This window comes from Pleurodeles waltl, chromosome 10 (assembly GCF_031143425.1).
Source record: "Pleurodeles waltl isolate 20211129_DDA chromosome 10, aPleWal1.hap1.20221129, whole genome shotgun sequence".
In the NCBI taxonomy this organism is placed as follows: domain Eukaryota; kingdom Metazoa; phylum Chordata; class Amphibia; order Caudata; family Salamandridae; genus Pleurodeles; species Pleurodeles waltl.
This window is the reverse complement of record NC_090449.1, coordinates 762,988,283-763,003,351: the sequence shown is the minus strand read 5'-3', so window position 1 is coordinate 763,003,351 and position 15,069 is coordinate 762,988,283. Positions and strand designations below refer to the sequence as shown.

Below are 15,069 nucleotides of genomic sequence, written 5' to 3'. Positions count from 1 at the left end.
GTCAATTACTCTTTGTAAACCATTAAATGGAGGTGTTTATGGTAACATTCATAGAATCCCTGCTATTTACTTCTAATTTAGTACCAAGGCTGTCATGCTGTGTTGACGTGCTAAATCTCCTTGTCTGCTTGTTTCTTCCATTACTACCAGGCACTTCCCCATCTCTACACATCCTTGCCCTCTTTTTACCTTATATAAGGGGCTTACTGGTGTTATCCTGATTTATGCTAAGGACCCTGTGGTACCTATGTCAGAGAAGAAGGTCTTGTTGGAAAGTGTGGCTGCTACTCTGGCTATAAATTGAATATGGACAAAACCTAAACATAACTAGCTGGCAATCGCTATAATCGTTGCCATATTGTGGTTAATGAACAAAGGTATTTAGTGGTTTTGCTTGTCTATAAAATTCCTATACCAACACTAGAAGTTATGAATTACCTCTCCTCTAGTTAATATTCAATCACAGGAGATAGTAACATGTGAATTGTTGTTGTAGTCAGAGACCGAAAATATTTAAACCTAGTAAAATTATTTTTAAATAATGGTTGGGTGACCATCCTTGGAGTAACATACTATTACCCTCATGGCATTATAATAATTCCTTTTTTCAATGCATTGCCTCATACATTAAGTGGGAATGCCTTTTTCTGCCTACCGTCATTTTTCCAGACAAAGATTCTACGTTGTTATGTTATGTTAACTCAGTTGTTATAGCATGACAACTCACTCCTGAAGGAGTATCCCGGCGCTATTTGTGAAGTGGATGAAAATGTTTAATCCCTAATAATAAAAAAGGGCACAGTCTTTTTCATCTTTACTAATTGTGTATAAATATTCCCTATGTATTCCCATTTTAAATGTTTTGGGACCAATTCACAAAGACAAGTAAGAGTATGTGAATGGTAGTATAGGAGTACTTATTATTGCAGGAGTGCTACTTAACATATTGATTACTGCCTTTGTGAATTGGCCCTACTATGTCACATATTTTAGATACTGTGACACTTACATAATATAAATGGTTTGTGGTGTGCAGGGATCACCTGTCTCCCAAAACACTGCTCTTTATTGTCACAAGAGAAACACATTGAGTTAAAGAATTTGATTGAATAAGACCAATGTAGCATGAAAAGCATGAATTTTAGAGTATTGTGAGTCCCATGTGCTGGGAAAATTCACACATCTGGTAATTTTCCCCATTCACATGTTCCCATGAAAAAGCTGGTGAAATGTGCCCTGGGAACACTGCTACTAAGAGACACAACTTACTGGACTTGGTGCATGTGACATAGATTCAGCGTGTTATGCCTCTTTCCAACCAGGAAAACTCAGAATAGGATGCTAATATTCCACCTGGTAAATACCTCGCCCTACAGAACCTGTATTTACCATCTACAGTATTTTTCCTCCCTCTCAAATGCACGTGTATAATTAGGCTCTTGTTTCTTAATAGAAGCAATCCTTTTAGAATATTTCAAATGGCAGTGTTTCACATACATTGATTGATAGGATTACCCCCGTAATGTGACTTTTTCTTAACAGTCTCTCCTACAATGCTTTTGTGTGGGTATCTTGTTATTTTAATTTTATGTTGTTATGGTGGCCATTCATACAACAACAGCAACTTCTTGGCGCCACATTAAACATGAACACCAATTAGGTTGTCAAGTATTTACATGCTGTTGTATGATTGCTAGTGCCTGGCTACTGGTCTTGTAGCCTCTGATGCATCTAGCACTTGAGCTTGCTTAAGAACAACCCAGGAACCTAGGGAATTTAAAGTGATGGATCACGGGAGAATTTTAGAGTCACTGCATGCCATCTGATCCTCCACTAGCAGAGGAGTGATGAGTACCTATGTCCTCTGATCTGGGAAATTGACATTGCTAAAGGTGTGATGCCATGTCCACTAATTATCTCTCACTGTGTGAAAATTGTAGAAGAGGGACTTAAGATGTCTTACATCTTTCTGTGTGTTTTGTATAACAATACATCATTTAGAGGAGTTGCTATAATTCACACTTATTAGGTAGACCATTCTTACCTTAGCAAACCTTTGAACAAATTCTCAAAACACATAACCTAAATCGTGAAACAATCAACCACTCAGGGCTTCATTATGAGTCTGAGTGCTACATTACAACACTAGCGGTCGGGCCACCAGAGAACTACCAGTTCCACCACGATCAGAGATCTGGGCGGTCTGGAGGTGGTGGCGGTCGTAATCCACCAAGGCAGTGCTGCAAGCACCGCCATAAAAAGGCTGGTGGAGAATGGCTGCAGGGTGCCCCTTGGGGGCCCCTGCACTGCCCATGCACTTGAAATGGGCAGTGCAGGGTCCATCCTAGCCCCTCCTCACCAGCACTATCGCAATGTTCACTGTCTGCTTTGCTGACAGTGATCATTGTGAGGGTGCTGGTGCACCCTGCTTGCTACAGCATTGCCGCCAGCTTGATTATGAACCAGAGTCAACATTAGGCCAGTGAAAGGAAACTCAGGTTTCCGCCCGCCTACCTAGCGGGAAACTCTTAATGGGGCCAGCGGGGAGGTAGCCTGTGTGGCGGCAATCTCCCCGTCAGAGGTTTGGTGGAAGTTTGGCGGACGGTATAAACTGTCTGCTAAACTCATAATAACCCCCAGAATTTGTGTCAAACAATACTTCAGTATATGATATTTTGATATGCAACCCTCTATTGTAAATATATAAATAACAAAGACCTAAATGTTGCGACAATATTTTGATGCATGCAAATATTAACACAATTGAAATGATTGTAATGTGTCTATGAGTATCCCATCATTCAAACTTTCCACAACAACAAGTTAACTGCACTTCATCATTGTTTCGTACTTTTGTTAGACTATTTTTCATTAAACACAATGAAGGACCTTATGCTTTTTAGTTCATTCATCTGTGTGAAAGCCATGCTCAGTGTTGGTAAAATAGTACACTATTAATAATATTTTGCTTTTAAATGATGGCACCTATCAAGTGCACCATGACGTTATTTGTTCCTTGCTTGCGTCATGTCCATTCTCATTGGGTATTTCTGGATTTTCATTGTCAGAGTCTCTAAATGAACTGGAAGATAATGACCTGGATGCTTTAATGGCCGATCTCATAGCAGATCTCAATGAGGCTGAACAGAAAACACTGCAGTCAAAGAAACCCCAGTCCGACTTCCAGCAAAACACAAACTTATTTATTGAAACCAAACTTGCTGGCGCATCTTCCTTTGATTATGGACCAAGCTTTCCTGATAACACCAGTATAAATTTTGAGGACGATTTACCACCTCCGCCTTCATTTCCGCAACCTGATTTTGAACTTCCGCCGCCACCTCCACCACCGCCACCAGAACCTGAGGAAGCACTCACACAGGTAATCTTTGTTCTGCATTATGTGTCATTATGTCATTTTCATTTATCACTCTCATTTTTACAAGGAAGCACATTCTTTTAATTGACTTCTGTAGGACAAAGCCTGTATCAGAAAATATTTTTTTGCATTATGTTTTATAAATTTGGTTAAAGGCAATGTAACATTTGCCAAAGAATAGAAATATGTGCAAACATATTTATTTATTTGTTCATTCATTAATGTATTTCTTTATTGATACCCCATGGCCCTAACCACCAGTGCAACAGGGCGCTTTACATAGAACAAGTGCAATTACTGTATAACAGCAGATAACATGCACATATCAGTTACTTCTTCCAGGTTCCATTTGTTGTTAGGTTAATTGAGTACTATGGAAGACAGACGTAGAAAAGGTGCATTTTGAGAACATGCACAGTCACCTAAATATCAACACACTCGCAGTATGAAGGTCAAGACACAATGAAACAGACACAGAGAAAAGGAAAACAAAGATTTTCTAAACTGTTATTATTCAAGAGACTGAAGCATGTTTGAAGAGGTATCCATGAACACATACAGGCAAACAAATATAAAGGGGGTCACTACGAGTCTCGCGGTCACTAGACCGCCAGACTCGTGGTTGGACGGCTGCCAATGCCACGGTCCGAGCACCACATTATGACCATGGTGGTCGTGCCGCAGTGGGACCGCCAGCACGCCAGGATCAGAGATCCTGACGATAGCAGCGGTCCTAATCCGCCAGGGCAGTGCTGCAAGCAGTGCTGCCCTGCGGTTATGACCTCGCTCTCTGCCAGCAATTTCATACCAGTAGCGCCGCCTGAAAAGGCTGGCAGAGAATGGGTGCAGGGGGTTTCAGGGAGGGCCTGCACTGCTTTGCAGACAGTGAACATCACGAGGGTGCTGGTGCACCCTGCATCCTACAGCATTGCCGCAGGCTCCATTACAAGCCAGAGAAAATGCTGTAGGGTGTTTCCAGCTAGGCCTGCGGGCTGACATAGCGGGAAACTCTTAATGGGCCCGGCAGGGAGGTAGCCACTATGGCAGCAACAACCCAATCGGAAGTTCGGCGGATGGCCTAAACTTTCTGCCGAACTCGTAATAAGGCCCAGTCTTGCGAACGAAAGGCAGACATTAAAATAATGCAGAAAGACATCTCTGGGAATCCCCAATATGCAGACAGAGGTATATTTAGACACATTTTAAGGAACACTCACCTACAAGCAGTGACACCTTAAATAGGCAGATAAAATGGATAAGTAGAAGTGCACAGATTTTCACACATATGCAATATTCTTATTCTCTAATACACTCAGAAAATGTGTTCATATGCATGTACTGTCTCTGCTTATTGTGTTTGAAATGCTTTTATGATTTGTAATATAACTAGCCTTACACGTATTCGCTTGTTAGAACATATTGAGTTGTGAGTACCCAATGTAAACAATAGGGACCACATAAAACAAGCCAGGTTTAGTATTTGATTTTTTCGAATAATTTATTTTTACACTCTAGATTTGCATCCTCTAAATATTTTAATTTATGTGAATTTTCTTAAAAGATATTTAAATGTCCCTCTCACTCAGCCTGCTCACATATCTCTGTTTTGTGTTAGTTTAAGGACAATCTCACCCAAAGTCTTTTCCTGTAGTTCTCTAGAGATTCGTTACAGTACATTTTAGACATTAGCAACACTAAGATCCACTACTGTAGTGGTCATGTGAATGGTTTAGTGTTTGACACTGCTCTCCTCTCCTTGTGAAAGGCATAGTGAGTTAAAGGATCCAGAAACCCCTCATAAGCTCCATAGAGATTTTTAAGATATCTCTGGTTAACACTGATAAATACTTTTCACATGTGAAATTAAGCAGTACTGTTATGTTTCTTGCCTATTTACATCTGGTATCTGCTTCACCAAGGGCTGGTGGTAATGAAGAGATGGGTAAGTGTCTAGAGTCTAGTGCTTTCCGACTCATTAGCTAGATCTCTGTTGTAGAACCATTTAGTTTTCCAAAACTATTACACATCCAGCTTTGGATGCCTTAAAGATATTTTTGCAGTTTCAGTTGTTGCAATTTTTATTTATTTAGAACATTTAGACCCTCATTATATATATGGCGGTTCAGACCGCCATGCTGGCGATGGCGGAAAAGACCGCCACTGGCATGGTGGTCTGAACCGCCGTATAAACAACAAAGGGAGGGTCGTCTGTGGCAGCCCTCCGCCACCGCCGACAGGCAGCGTGACGATGGTGGATAACATTTTCCGATAGGGCATTCCGACAGGGCAGCACTCTGGATAATGTTCCCTGATTCCCCCAGCCTTTCCCTGGTGGGTTCCCTCACCAGGGTAAAGCTGGCGGAAGGGGTGCCCTGGGGCCCCCATGAGGCCCCTGCACTGCCCATGCACTGGGCAGTGCAGGGGCCCCAGTGCAGTGCCCCGTCGCGTAGGTCACTGGAGCCGCCGGCAATGTCCCGGCCATGCATTCTGCTGGGCCGGCGGCCCTGCACACATTACTTTTGAGTGCATTTTGAGTGCACTGATATGGGGGCCCCTGCACCACCCACGACATGGACCCCGTCATGAAAAGGGTGACTGAAAGGAATGTTGTGTTCAGCTTTCACTGCCGCCAACCCATCAGGATCTCTGATCCCTGCAGTGGCGGTGGTGTTGTGGTGGTCTGACCGCCAGCATCGTAATCCGGCAGGCGGAGTGCCCGCCACAGCGAGTATGGCAGTCCCATGGACCGCGGTTCTCATGATCAGTCCCAAAGACTCTATACGCTCTAGTAGAACAGGTAACACCATGCAACAATATTCTCCTCATGGAAAAAACATTTGAAAAACATAAAATGCAACCGAACATATGTTTTTCCAGTGTGGAGTTGTGTGCTGAATACAAATGTTGCATGATGAAAGTCCACAGCAGCTACAAATTCATAACGGTTTTCCAGGAGCCTACCCGGAAAACCTCAACTTTTGTAGGATTTTAGGCATGCTTTGAGAGAATTTTGGGCCATATGTATGCACACATTTTCCCATAGGCACAGAATGGGTAAAACCCTTTGATACATCTGGCCCTTTGTGAGTTCTTTACATTGTGAAATCCGCATTCATTGTGATTATAACCAGAGGGTGCATATTTCAGATTTTTTGTTTTTCAGAAGCTTGAGACAAGAGAGAATAACTGAACTTCTAATTAAGACTACGAAAAAAATAATCAAAAATTGAAAATGATACATTTATTGGGCAAATCAAATGTATTTGTAATTAACTTACACTTTAATGGACCACTTTTGCACATAATACCACAATATTACACTCAGTTCATAATGATACTATTTATCAGAACGGGTGAATGAATAGAGACTTACCAATAGCCATCTCTCTCTGAGTTGTGGATGAGTTGAGGGGAGTATGCAAAAATACACTATACACAGCTTGTGACTGCGTCATGTTTCTTTTATGTAGCGGAGGGTTCAGCTTGCACAGCAGCAGTGCCCAAAGTTATTAAAGTCAGTAGTAGGATCTTGTTGCAGCTCTGAATTAGCCAAAAAACGTGGGAGGATTGGTGTTGAGTGCAACATCATTTTGAAAGTTTGGTTCCATTATACATTTGTTTTGGAAGGCCCCCATTACCGTTTTGGGGGTTCGAAGACCGCCAAACCTGTGGTGGCATTTGGACGCAAGCACTCCTGGTAGTCCAACCCCCAGATTTCAACCTTGGTGGACGGACCACAGCCGCCAGGATCATGGATCCCAGTGTGGTGGTGGCAGTCGGAGTCATGGTCAGCCAGGACGGCGCTGCCATGCTGATAACAAGTCCTATTTCTGCCAGCCTTTTCATGGTGGGGTCCCCGCCATGTAAAGGCTGGTGGAAAGCCAGTGCGTAGGGGCCACGAGGTGGCAGGGCCCCCCTGCCAGCACCCTTAGAATGAGCACTGTCTGCAGTGCGCATTCCAAGGGTGCTGGTGTCCTATGGCATTGGCCTCAGCTCCCTTAAGGGAGCGAGGCCAATACCATGGTACTGTTTCCACCAGGCTGACTGACAGAAACATCGTAATACAATGTTTCCACCAATCAGCCCGATGGAAACATCGTAATATGACTGGGATGGTGGCCACCGTTATGATGGCTGCCTCCTCCCTACATCTTTGGCGGTCAGATCATTCCGACCGCCATAGTCGTGATGAGGCCCTAGGGCCCAGATTTAAGAGGGCCTTGTGCCATCCTTACACCACATTAGCGTCATTTGTTTTTACGATAATGTGGCGTTAGAAGGCCAAAAACGCTGCACCATATTTACAAAGTGGCGCAGTGCTTGCATTGCACCACTTTGTAACCCCTTGCACCACATTATACCTGTGCCAGGCATAATGTATACAAGAGGGGCGTTCCGGCGCTAGGGGGGGCTGAAAAATGGCACAAAGAAATCCAAGAGATTTAATTGCGTAATTTTTATCTGCATTTTTAATGCCTGCTAAGAGCATGCGTTAAAGGGAGGCTCCCAATGTTTTCAATGGGTCTCTGCATGCTTTGCAGGATTAGCGTCAACATTTTTGGCGCTAATTCTGCGAAGCACTGGACTAGTATAAAGAATTATGATGCCAGAACCCCCGACTACCACCATGGTGCGCCGTCTTTTACATATGGCGCACACATGGTGGCGTTAAGGGGGTGCTAAGTGCAGCGCACTTTTGATAAATCTGCCCCCAAGTCTCTTCCATTTTGTTCCTGCTTCCCTTAATTTGATACAGAAGAGCACTCACTATGGGCATGGTTATCCAAGTAGATACTGTCATAGCAAAATACGCAATTATTTGACACAATAAGCAAATTACCACAGTCATTATGTGATCTTAGATGGTGATGTTTAAAATATTGTGTTTCATCAAGTGACAACTAAATACATGTTCAAGTTCTCCTAACCTGTCTTTTTTGCTTTAATGACGCATGCTCCTTCCACTACTATGCCTTATGCTCCCTTTCAAATAATATTTTAAGTTGGTTTATTGGGAAAACAAATGTTCAGAACCTACATTTTTCGTCGAGGCTAACCTATAAAAAACGATTTAGCCAAAAGTCAGAAGACTGTAAATCAATTAAAATCAGGTCTGATCATGTTGAACTTATATTATTTTTCTAGATATTTGCTTGTATGTTATTATGCAAATTTCACATTAACCTATAGTATGGTGATAGCCTTTAGAAGGGTCATAATATAGGTTAGTTCACAAAGCCCATGCTAAATCCATTTGCCACTTAGCGTGAGAGAGAGAGCACAGAATCACTGTGATTAATCAGTATGTATGACATAGATTGGGGTCTTGGTCTGCTCTTTTGAAGAAAATATGTTTATGCAGATTCTAACTGGATTTTCTAGATTATACAAAGAATATTTAGTAAATACTTTTTACTGAAGAGGCAAAAATTTGGTTTAACCATTTTGAAATGACAATGGGATTTCTCTAAGGAAAATTGTTAAATTTCACGTTTTAGCAAGTCCTTTAAAGAGAGCCCTAGCTCGCTTTGCCTGTACTATTATACCAATAGCTTACATTTGATAGAGGCGGTGCCTGCACTCAGTTGCTAACTCCCAATGTTTAGGCCCTTTCCACGTCGTTTAGATCTGGGTGATGCCACTCTGCATATAGATAATAATAATGTTCCATTTCGCCACATTAAAAGGAAATACTATAAAAATTGCTTGTATACTCTGAAAATTGCCCCCTCTATTATTTGGGTGTTGTCATTGTCAGTTTCGGAATATAAAGTAAGATTCTGAGCCCAGGAGCAGAATTAATTTTCGTATCAATAATCTGTAAATCTTGCAAGGAGGTGACATGCTTTTTAACATTTGACACACACAAAATAGGCAATATACAACCAGGCGAAGTTTATACTTTAAACGTTTGTTTGTTTTTTTGGGAAAAAAGAGCTGGTGGTATTGTTTCTTCTGTTAAGTTTCTAGAAAAAAAAAACCTAGTCATTTTCAAATGTGGCTTACCTGCTCGGAATGCACTTGCCTGCAATTAAAAATACAACGCTCTTATTCGCAGTTATCAATAACTATATTAGTGCTTGTGTTGACTCTAAAATTCTAAGACTATTTTTCTCTGCATAACAAGACTGGGAAGGAATTTTCACTATATATGCAAACTTTTCTCCAACATGAAAACATTCATACCACCAGAGTATTTATTAACAGAACAAACAATTAAATATCAATTTCCTTAAATGGCAATGACATCCCATATTGGATTATTATTAAAGATTGATGCCAATGCACAAATTAAAACAATATTTTCCGATACAATGTAACCTTGAATGGATTGCATAGTTTAAATATAAATGCAGACTGAAAAAATGATGTAAATATATATGGAAGGATAAAAGATACCTCTCCATCTGCAACTTGTATAAGCCTGACAAAAACTGTTCTCATCCACACATCCAGCCTGCTGAGTTCTAAGGTTATTTTAATACATATTTTTTTAATCCTGTACCATTGCTCAAAATGCTGCCACACCCTTTGAAGGTTGGCATACTATGTTTTTATTAGAATTCTGTGATTATTCGGTGCCAGAATTTTGGAACCCTCCATGCCTTATGATACTTACTGTTTAGGTGCTTTCTTTTCCCTTGGCACAAGGGAATGTGATGCAATCTAGCAGCCTCTTGTGGAAATTGCAGTGCGACCATATGGTAGGTGTCTGCAGTGCCTTAATGCAGTACTGTTTTTGATTGACACCGAAAAATGTTACACAATCAAGACCTCGTGAGATGTGGGTTCAGGTTATATAATAAGGCATGTCTCAACTTCTGCCTGGTATTTACCGTCTTGATCTGGATCAATTAACATGCTGCATTTTGGCATTGTACTGTAGTATGATTTGCAAGTAATGTTAAAACATACCGTATGATATGCGAACATATAATCACTTGGTGGATTATATTCTTTGGTTATCATACATGAAGTACCTCTACCTAGTTTTAATATTTTTTATTTCAGTTTCTTGGTCCTCACTGAGGCATTCACATTGGAGGAGAGATGATGCGCACGGGCACATTTCACATCTTTGATCTTGCTGCGGTCTGTGTGCCTCTGTTCTGCACAGGCTGTCTTCTTTCTATGTCGCTGTAAACAAAGGGTGCTGAGCCTTATCTGTGTCTCATCTAATTGTATTTGCAGAATAAATGTCCTAAGATAGTTACTCTCCCTTGTCACGTTTAGCTCTGAAGGGTGTCATTGAATAGCCTTTATCCTAGAAACCTTTAACAATAGACTTCTTTTGTTGCTAATCCCTAGGTTCTAACATTCCTGATAGACTTTTCCCGCATGTTATATCTGTCCTTCAGTCATCCCTTCAAATGACATTAACAAACAGAAGGCTGAGAACCAAAGCCAATTGATTTTATTCAGAAACAATACTATACATGTACAATCCAATATATTTCAAAGTGTCTCCGGGGATGCTTAATGTAATTAGCATTCGTATAAGAGAACAGCAGTACAACTGGTCCACAACTGGCTAAGTGATGCATAAAAATAGGTAAATTAGCACACATCTGTGGCTTATGCTCTACAAAACTTTCAGCTAAGGTCTAACCAGGGCTACTAAATTGCACTGTTCTGTTAACTCGCTAACTTGTTATACGCTCTCTCTTTTGGGGCTCAACCAGAGAGGTACTGCAAGGCATTCACATGTGAGTGAATCCATCATTCACAAACAATTACACTGGCACATATTATAGGCATAGTTTACTTATGCAGTCTATCAACACTTCCAGGATACCCCAATATAAAACTCTGTTTAAAGCCCTAAGTTAGACTTAAGTGCAGAGCTGGTATAATTTTATAATTTACAAAGAAAAATTTCCTTTTTTTAAAGCACAAAATGTGAATGTGCGCGCCCTAATTAATCTCCTCGCCCTTACAATTACACCAGAATGTTGTAATTTTAAGAGTAAGTCAATCATATCACGGGTTGGGTTGTGGACATTTCAGAAAGAGAGCACAAGCAAATGTTGGTGAAAATCTACAAACAAGTTGGTGCATATATTTTCATATCTTTTGCAAGTCTTTTCCGACCCTGAAAATGATTGCAGGTTTACTCGTTTGGTAGACATGACTAAATTTGTTTTAAGGTGGGAAAGGGAAGCGAACATCCTAAAATTGGGTGAGTATTTAAGGGAAGGATCTTCTCCATAGGGAAAATAGTTATCAACTGAAAATGCAGTTGTGCAGTAAATGTAAGCATATGCAAAAGTGCACTTGCCCACGTTTCACGTGTATAAATGGCTATGTATGAAAGAATCATGGAACTCAGAACTAATACGAGAACTACTCCTCCGAATCTATGATTGTCATTGATTTGCAGAAGTATTCCTTGAAACTTTTAAAACTTCTGTAATTTTAAGAAATGTACATGAAACGGACGACCGAGTTTTTTTGGGGAAAATTCCTACTATGTTGTGAATGTAAGTGAATTGGGATAACAGAAAGTAGTCTCTTTCCTACTTCTCTAACTCACTGCGTGTGCAAATTCCTCATCGCATAACATATGCACGTGTTATGTTAAGACATTAAAAAAATATATATATACATTGATTCTGTTTCTTTCATTCTCCAATGGAAATATTGTTGGTTCCTCAAGCCATCCCTTACAAACGCCATCTTGTGAATTTGGAATGTTTTGGTGAATTATACCCCTTTGTTCACTTCACATATGTAATCTAGGTGTTAGCAGAAGTGTTCCATTTTAAACCTTTATGACTGCCCCTGAAGCCCAATTTGTGAGGGTGATGTTTTGGCAAGAAATGTCCTGCAGAGAGATCTCCATAGCACGGCAGCCTTGTTGATCTTCCATCCAAAATGTAAATGGTGGAAAGCTTCTTCCAAATTAGCACATCAAGGACATTTCAAGTGATTTCTGTACAAGACCAATAATTTTTTACATGGTCGTCTTGCACAAAAATGAATGGGCCAAAAAGTATTGATGGGCGGGTCACCCTAAATTGGTACCCTGGTCCGACACCATGGCAAGAGCTTCACCTCCACCAGATCTGTTTCCCCATGGGAGAACCGGTGGCAGCACTTGCACAAGAAAAGGTGCCACATTTGGCACATAAAATGGGACAGGGGATTCCAGATGATAAGGAAGTCTTGTAACCAGCCTTCTCTAGGTGAGTGAGTCTTTATACATTTCCACTTAACCTGTGTACAATCCCTAAATGAGGTTTTTATACATGTTTCACTTAACATTTGTAAAATGGAAATCTTTCTCTGAATCATGAGTAAATTATAACTTTTTGCTAGGAGTCAATTATGACTTTTTTTTATTACTTGATCATGAAAAAAGCATTTTTATTCATGTCTCTCAGCATGCATATTACAGATCTCTCTGAATTCACATGTTCTGTGGCAGTTTATATGTCACAAACACGTTGAAAAGCACTAAACAGGAAACACACTGACTCCATTGTTTTCTCAACTTAACATTGCTTCATTTCGGTAAATTGATACAAATATGCAACTACTGGCACTTCTGTTGTCATTTGCCTAATTTGTAGCTGTTGATAAAGGTAGGAGAAACAGACAAAGGCAGATGAACATAATCTAACTTCCATCACGCAAATTACAGCCGATGCACTGTCTTTATACGTTTGTGAATGGGACAGCGCATTGCTGTGTGCTGCTGTAGAAACAGCTCATTTGCAGCTCTTTACTGTTGCTTCTTACAGTTCAATGCAGCCATGTGTCAGAAGTTAATTAGTTAGTGCAGACCTGGCTTGGCACTTCCTGCAGGACTGTTCTCATGGGAAGCAGGGTCAAGACTGATTGGCATATGTCTGAGACCAAACTTGGGTGGCGTGATGGGCAAAAAATGATGGATTAAACCCAGATCTTTGTGACTGGGGGATGCATGATTGAATTGTTAAGCATTCCATCCATCATCTGTTCTTTTAGCTATCAAATGAGACCTAACATGCAGAATCAGTATTTAGCATACAAAAATATGATTGTTTTTCTGTTTTTATGGGCCTTTTCCTCAATCAGAGACAGTGTTATAATTATCAAACAACTCGGAATTCAGCTTCAGCTTGCACAGGGACTGGAATTTAACACTAAATTGGTATTCAGGGGTGGTTTCTGCTCTAGGGCTTTACCCCTCTGTTCTGTTCTGTGAAAATTATTATATACATGGATTTATTTAGAGATACAATCTTAGGCCATATCTCTAAATTAAATGATGTATTTAAGTCTATGTGGCCTTTCCAAAGCTGCCTGCCTCACTTTGCTCTGAACACGGAGCCAAAGAGCAGGTGGAAAATCAACTTTCTGTAATGCAACTCAGAGCTTACCTTACAAAAGTCCTTCAGTGTCATGGAAGCCTTTGGTGATATCACTGTAGGCCAATGACGCTGCTGGCGTCACAGTTTTAAGTGTTGTTTGCTGAATCCCTGCATGAGGCTAGAGATCATTCACAAGGATAGATCCCATCCTTTCCTGTTCGCTACAGGGTAGGATTGGATGTGAGTTTGGTGATTTGGCTCCTTGTCCTCTGTAATGGTAAGTGTTTAGGCTAAGCTTGTATAAGTTATATTGTGCTGATACACCTGGTCAGGTCGAGCTCCCCCACTGTGACACCCCATGCCGTGGCGGTAAGTCGCTGGTCCCTTTAGAAGTGGGGCTGCTGTATTTTCCCCAGTGAAGTTGATCCAAAAGTTGTGCAGTGCTTTTGCTCCCTGGTGAAGTTGATTCAAATGTCAGCTTTTGAGAGAGAGTGCAGCGCAAAGGAAGAAGATTTGCTTATAGTATCTTGATTTGTAGAATACCAGAAAAGATTCAAAAAACGATTAAATGCTGCATATGCATGCGTTGAATAAGGCCTGCATACTTGTCGCTTATCAAGGTCCTGATTTATTTAGATTATTCAGCCCAGTGGCTCTAGAATGTTACATTCCCACTCTGGATATGTTTTGGTTTTAAAGAAAGACAATGTAACATTCTCAATGTTTGTAGTTGAGTAATTCTGGGGATATGGCTCTGTCATACAGCATTAAAACAGACATTGAAGCTGGTCCCTGTCGGGCCCTTTATTCATGCCCTTAACACTAATGCCAAAAACACTTAGGGCTTTATTACGTGGCAGGAGGGTCGACCGTTGGCCCGCCAGCCCTGTGGTGCAAAGACCACTGTGGTCCCGGGGGTCCTCTCACCGGGCCTATTACAGATTCCCCACTGGGCTGACCAGCACTTGTTCTCCGCCAACTTTTCATGGTGGTGAACAAGGTTGTGCTCAGCAGCGCCGCCTTGGCTAACTACAACCCAGACCGCTGTCAGCCCGTCAGGGTCTTGAATCCTGGCAGAGAAGGTGGTCGGTTGGCGGGTCCCCCTGACAACCTTGTAATGTGGCGGTGGGACCGCCACAGCTTTGGAGGTCCAACCACCAGACTCGTAATGAGGACCTTATTGATTTCTGAACAATAAATGTAAAAAACAAAAACTTTAAGGTAATATGTAAGAAATTGGGTGACTGGCTGAGTAGGGTGAAACTGTACTCAAGCAGCAACAACAATCCTTGTCAAGGTGAAGTCACAAGCAACCCTAAATTAACCTGTGCTCAACCCTCGGGTAGCTTGGCACAGAGCAGTCAGGCTTAGCTCAAAGGTAATGTGTAAAGTATG

At 41.3% G+C, this 15,069-nt stretch overlaps 1 protein-coding gene across 2 annotated transcripts in view; it reads left to right on the top strand.

Moving 5' to 3' along the window:
• The window catches only part of APBB1IP (amyloid beta precursor protein binding family B member 1 interacting protein), an 895,472-nt gene that overhangs the window by 422,516 nt on the left and 457,887 nt on the right, over positions 1-15,069 (top strand). For both annotated transcript variants that reach the window (XM_069211356.1, XM_069211357.1), the window contains one exon: positions 3,069-3,382. In XM_069211356.1, the coding sequence (XP_069067457.1) occupies positions 3,069-3,382 (314 nt within the window). The remainder of the gene's footprint in view (positions 1-3,068; positions 3,383-15,069) is intronic.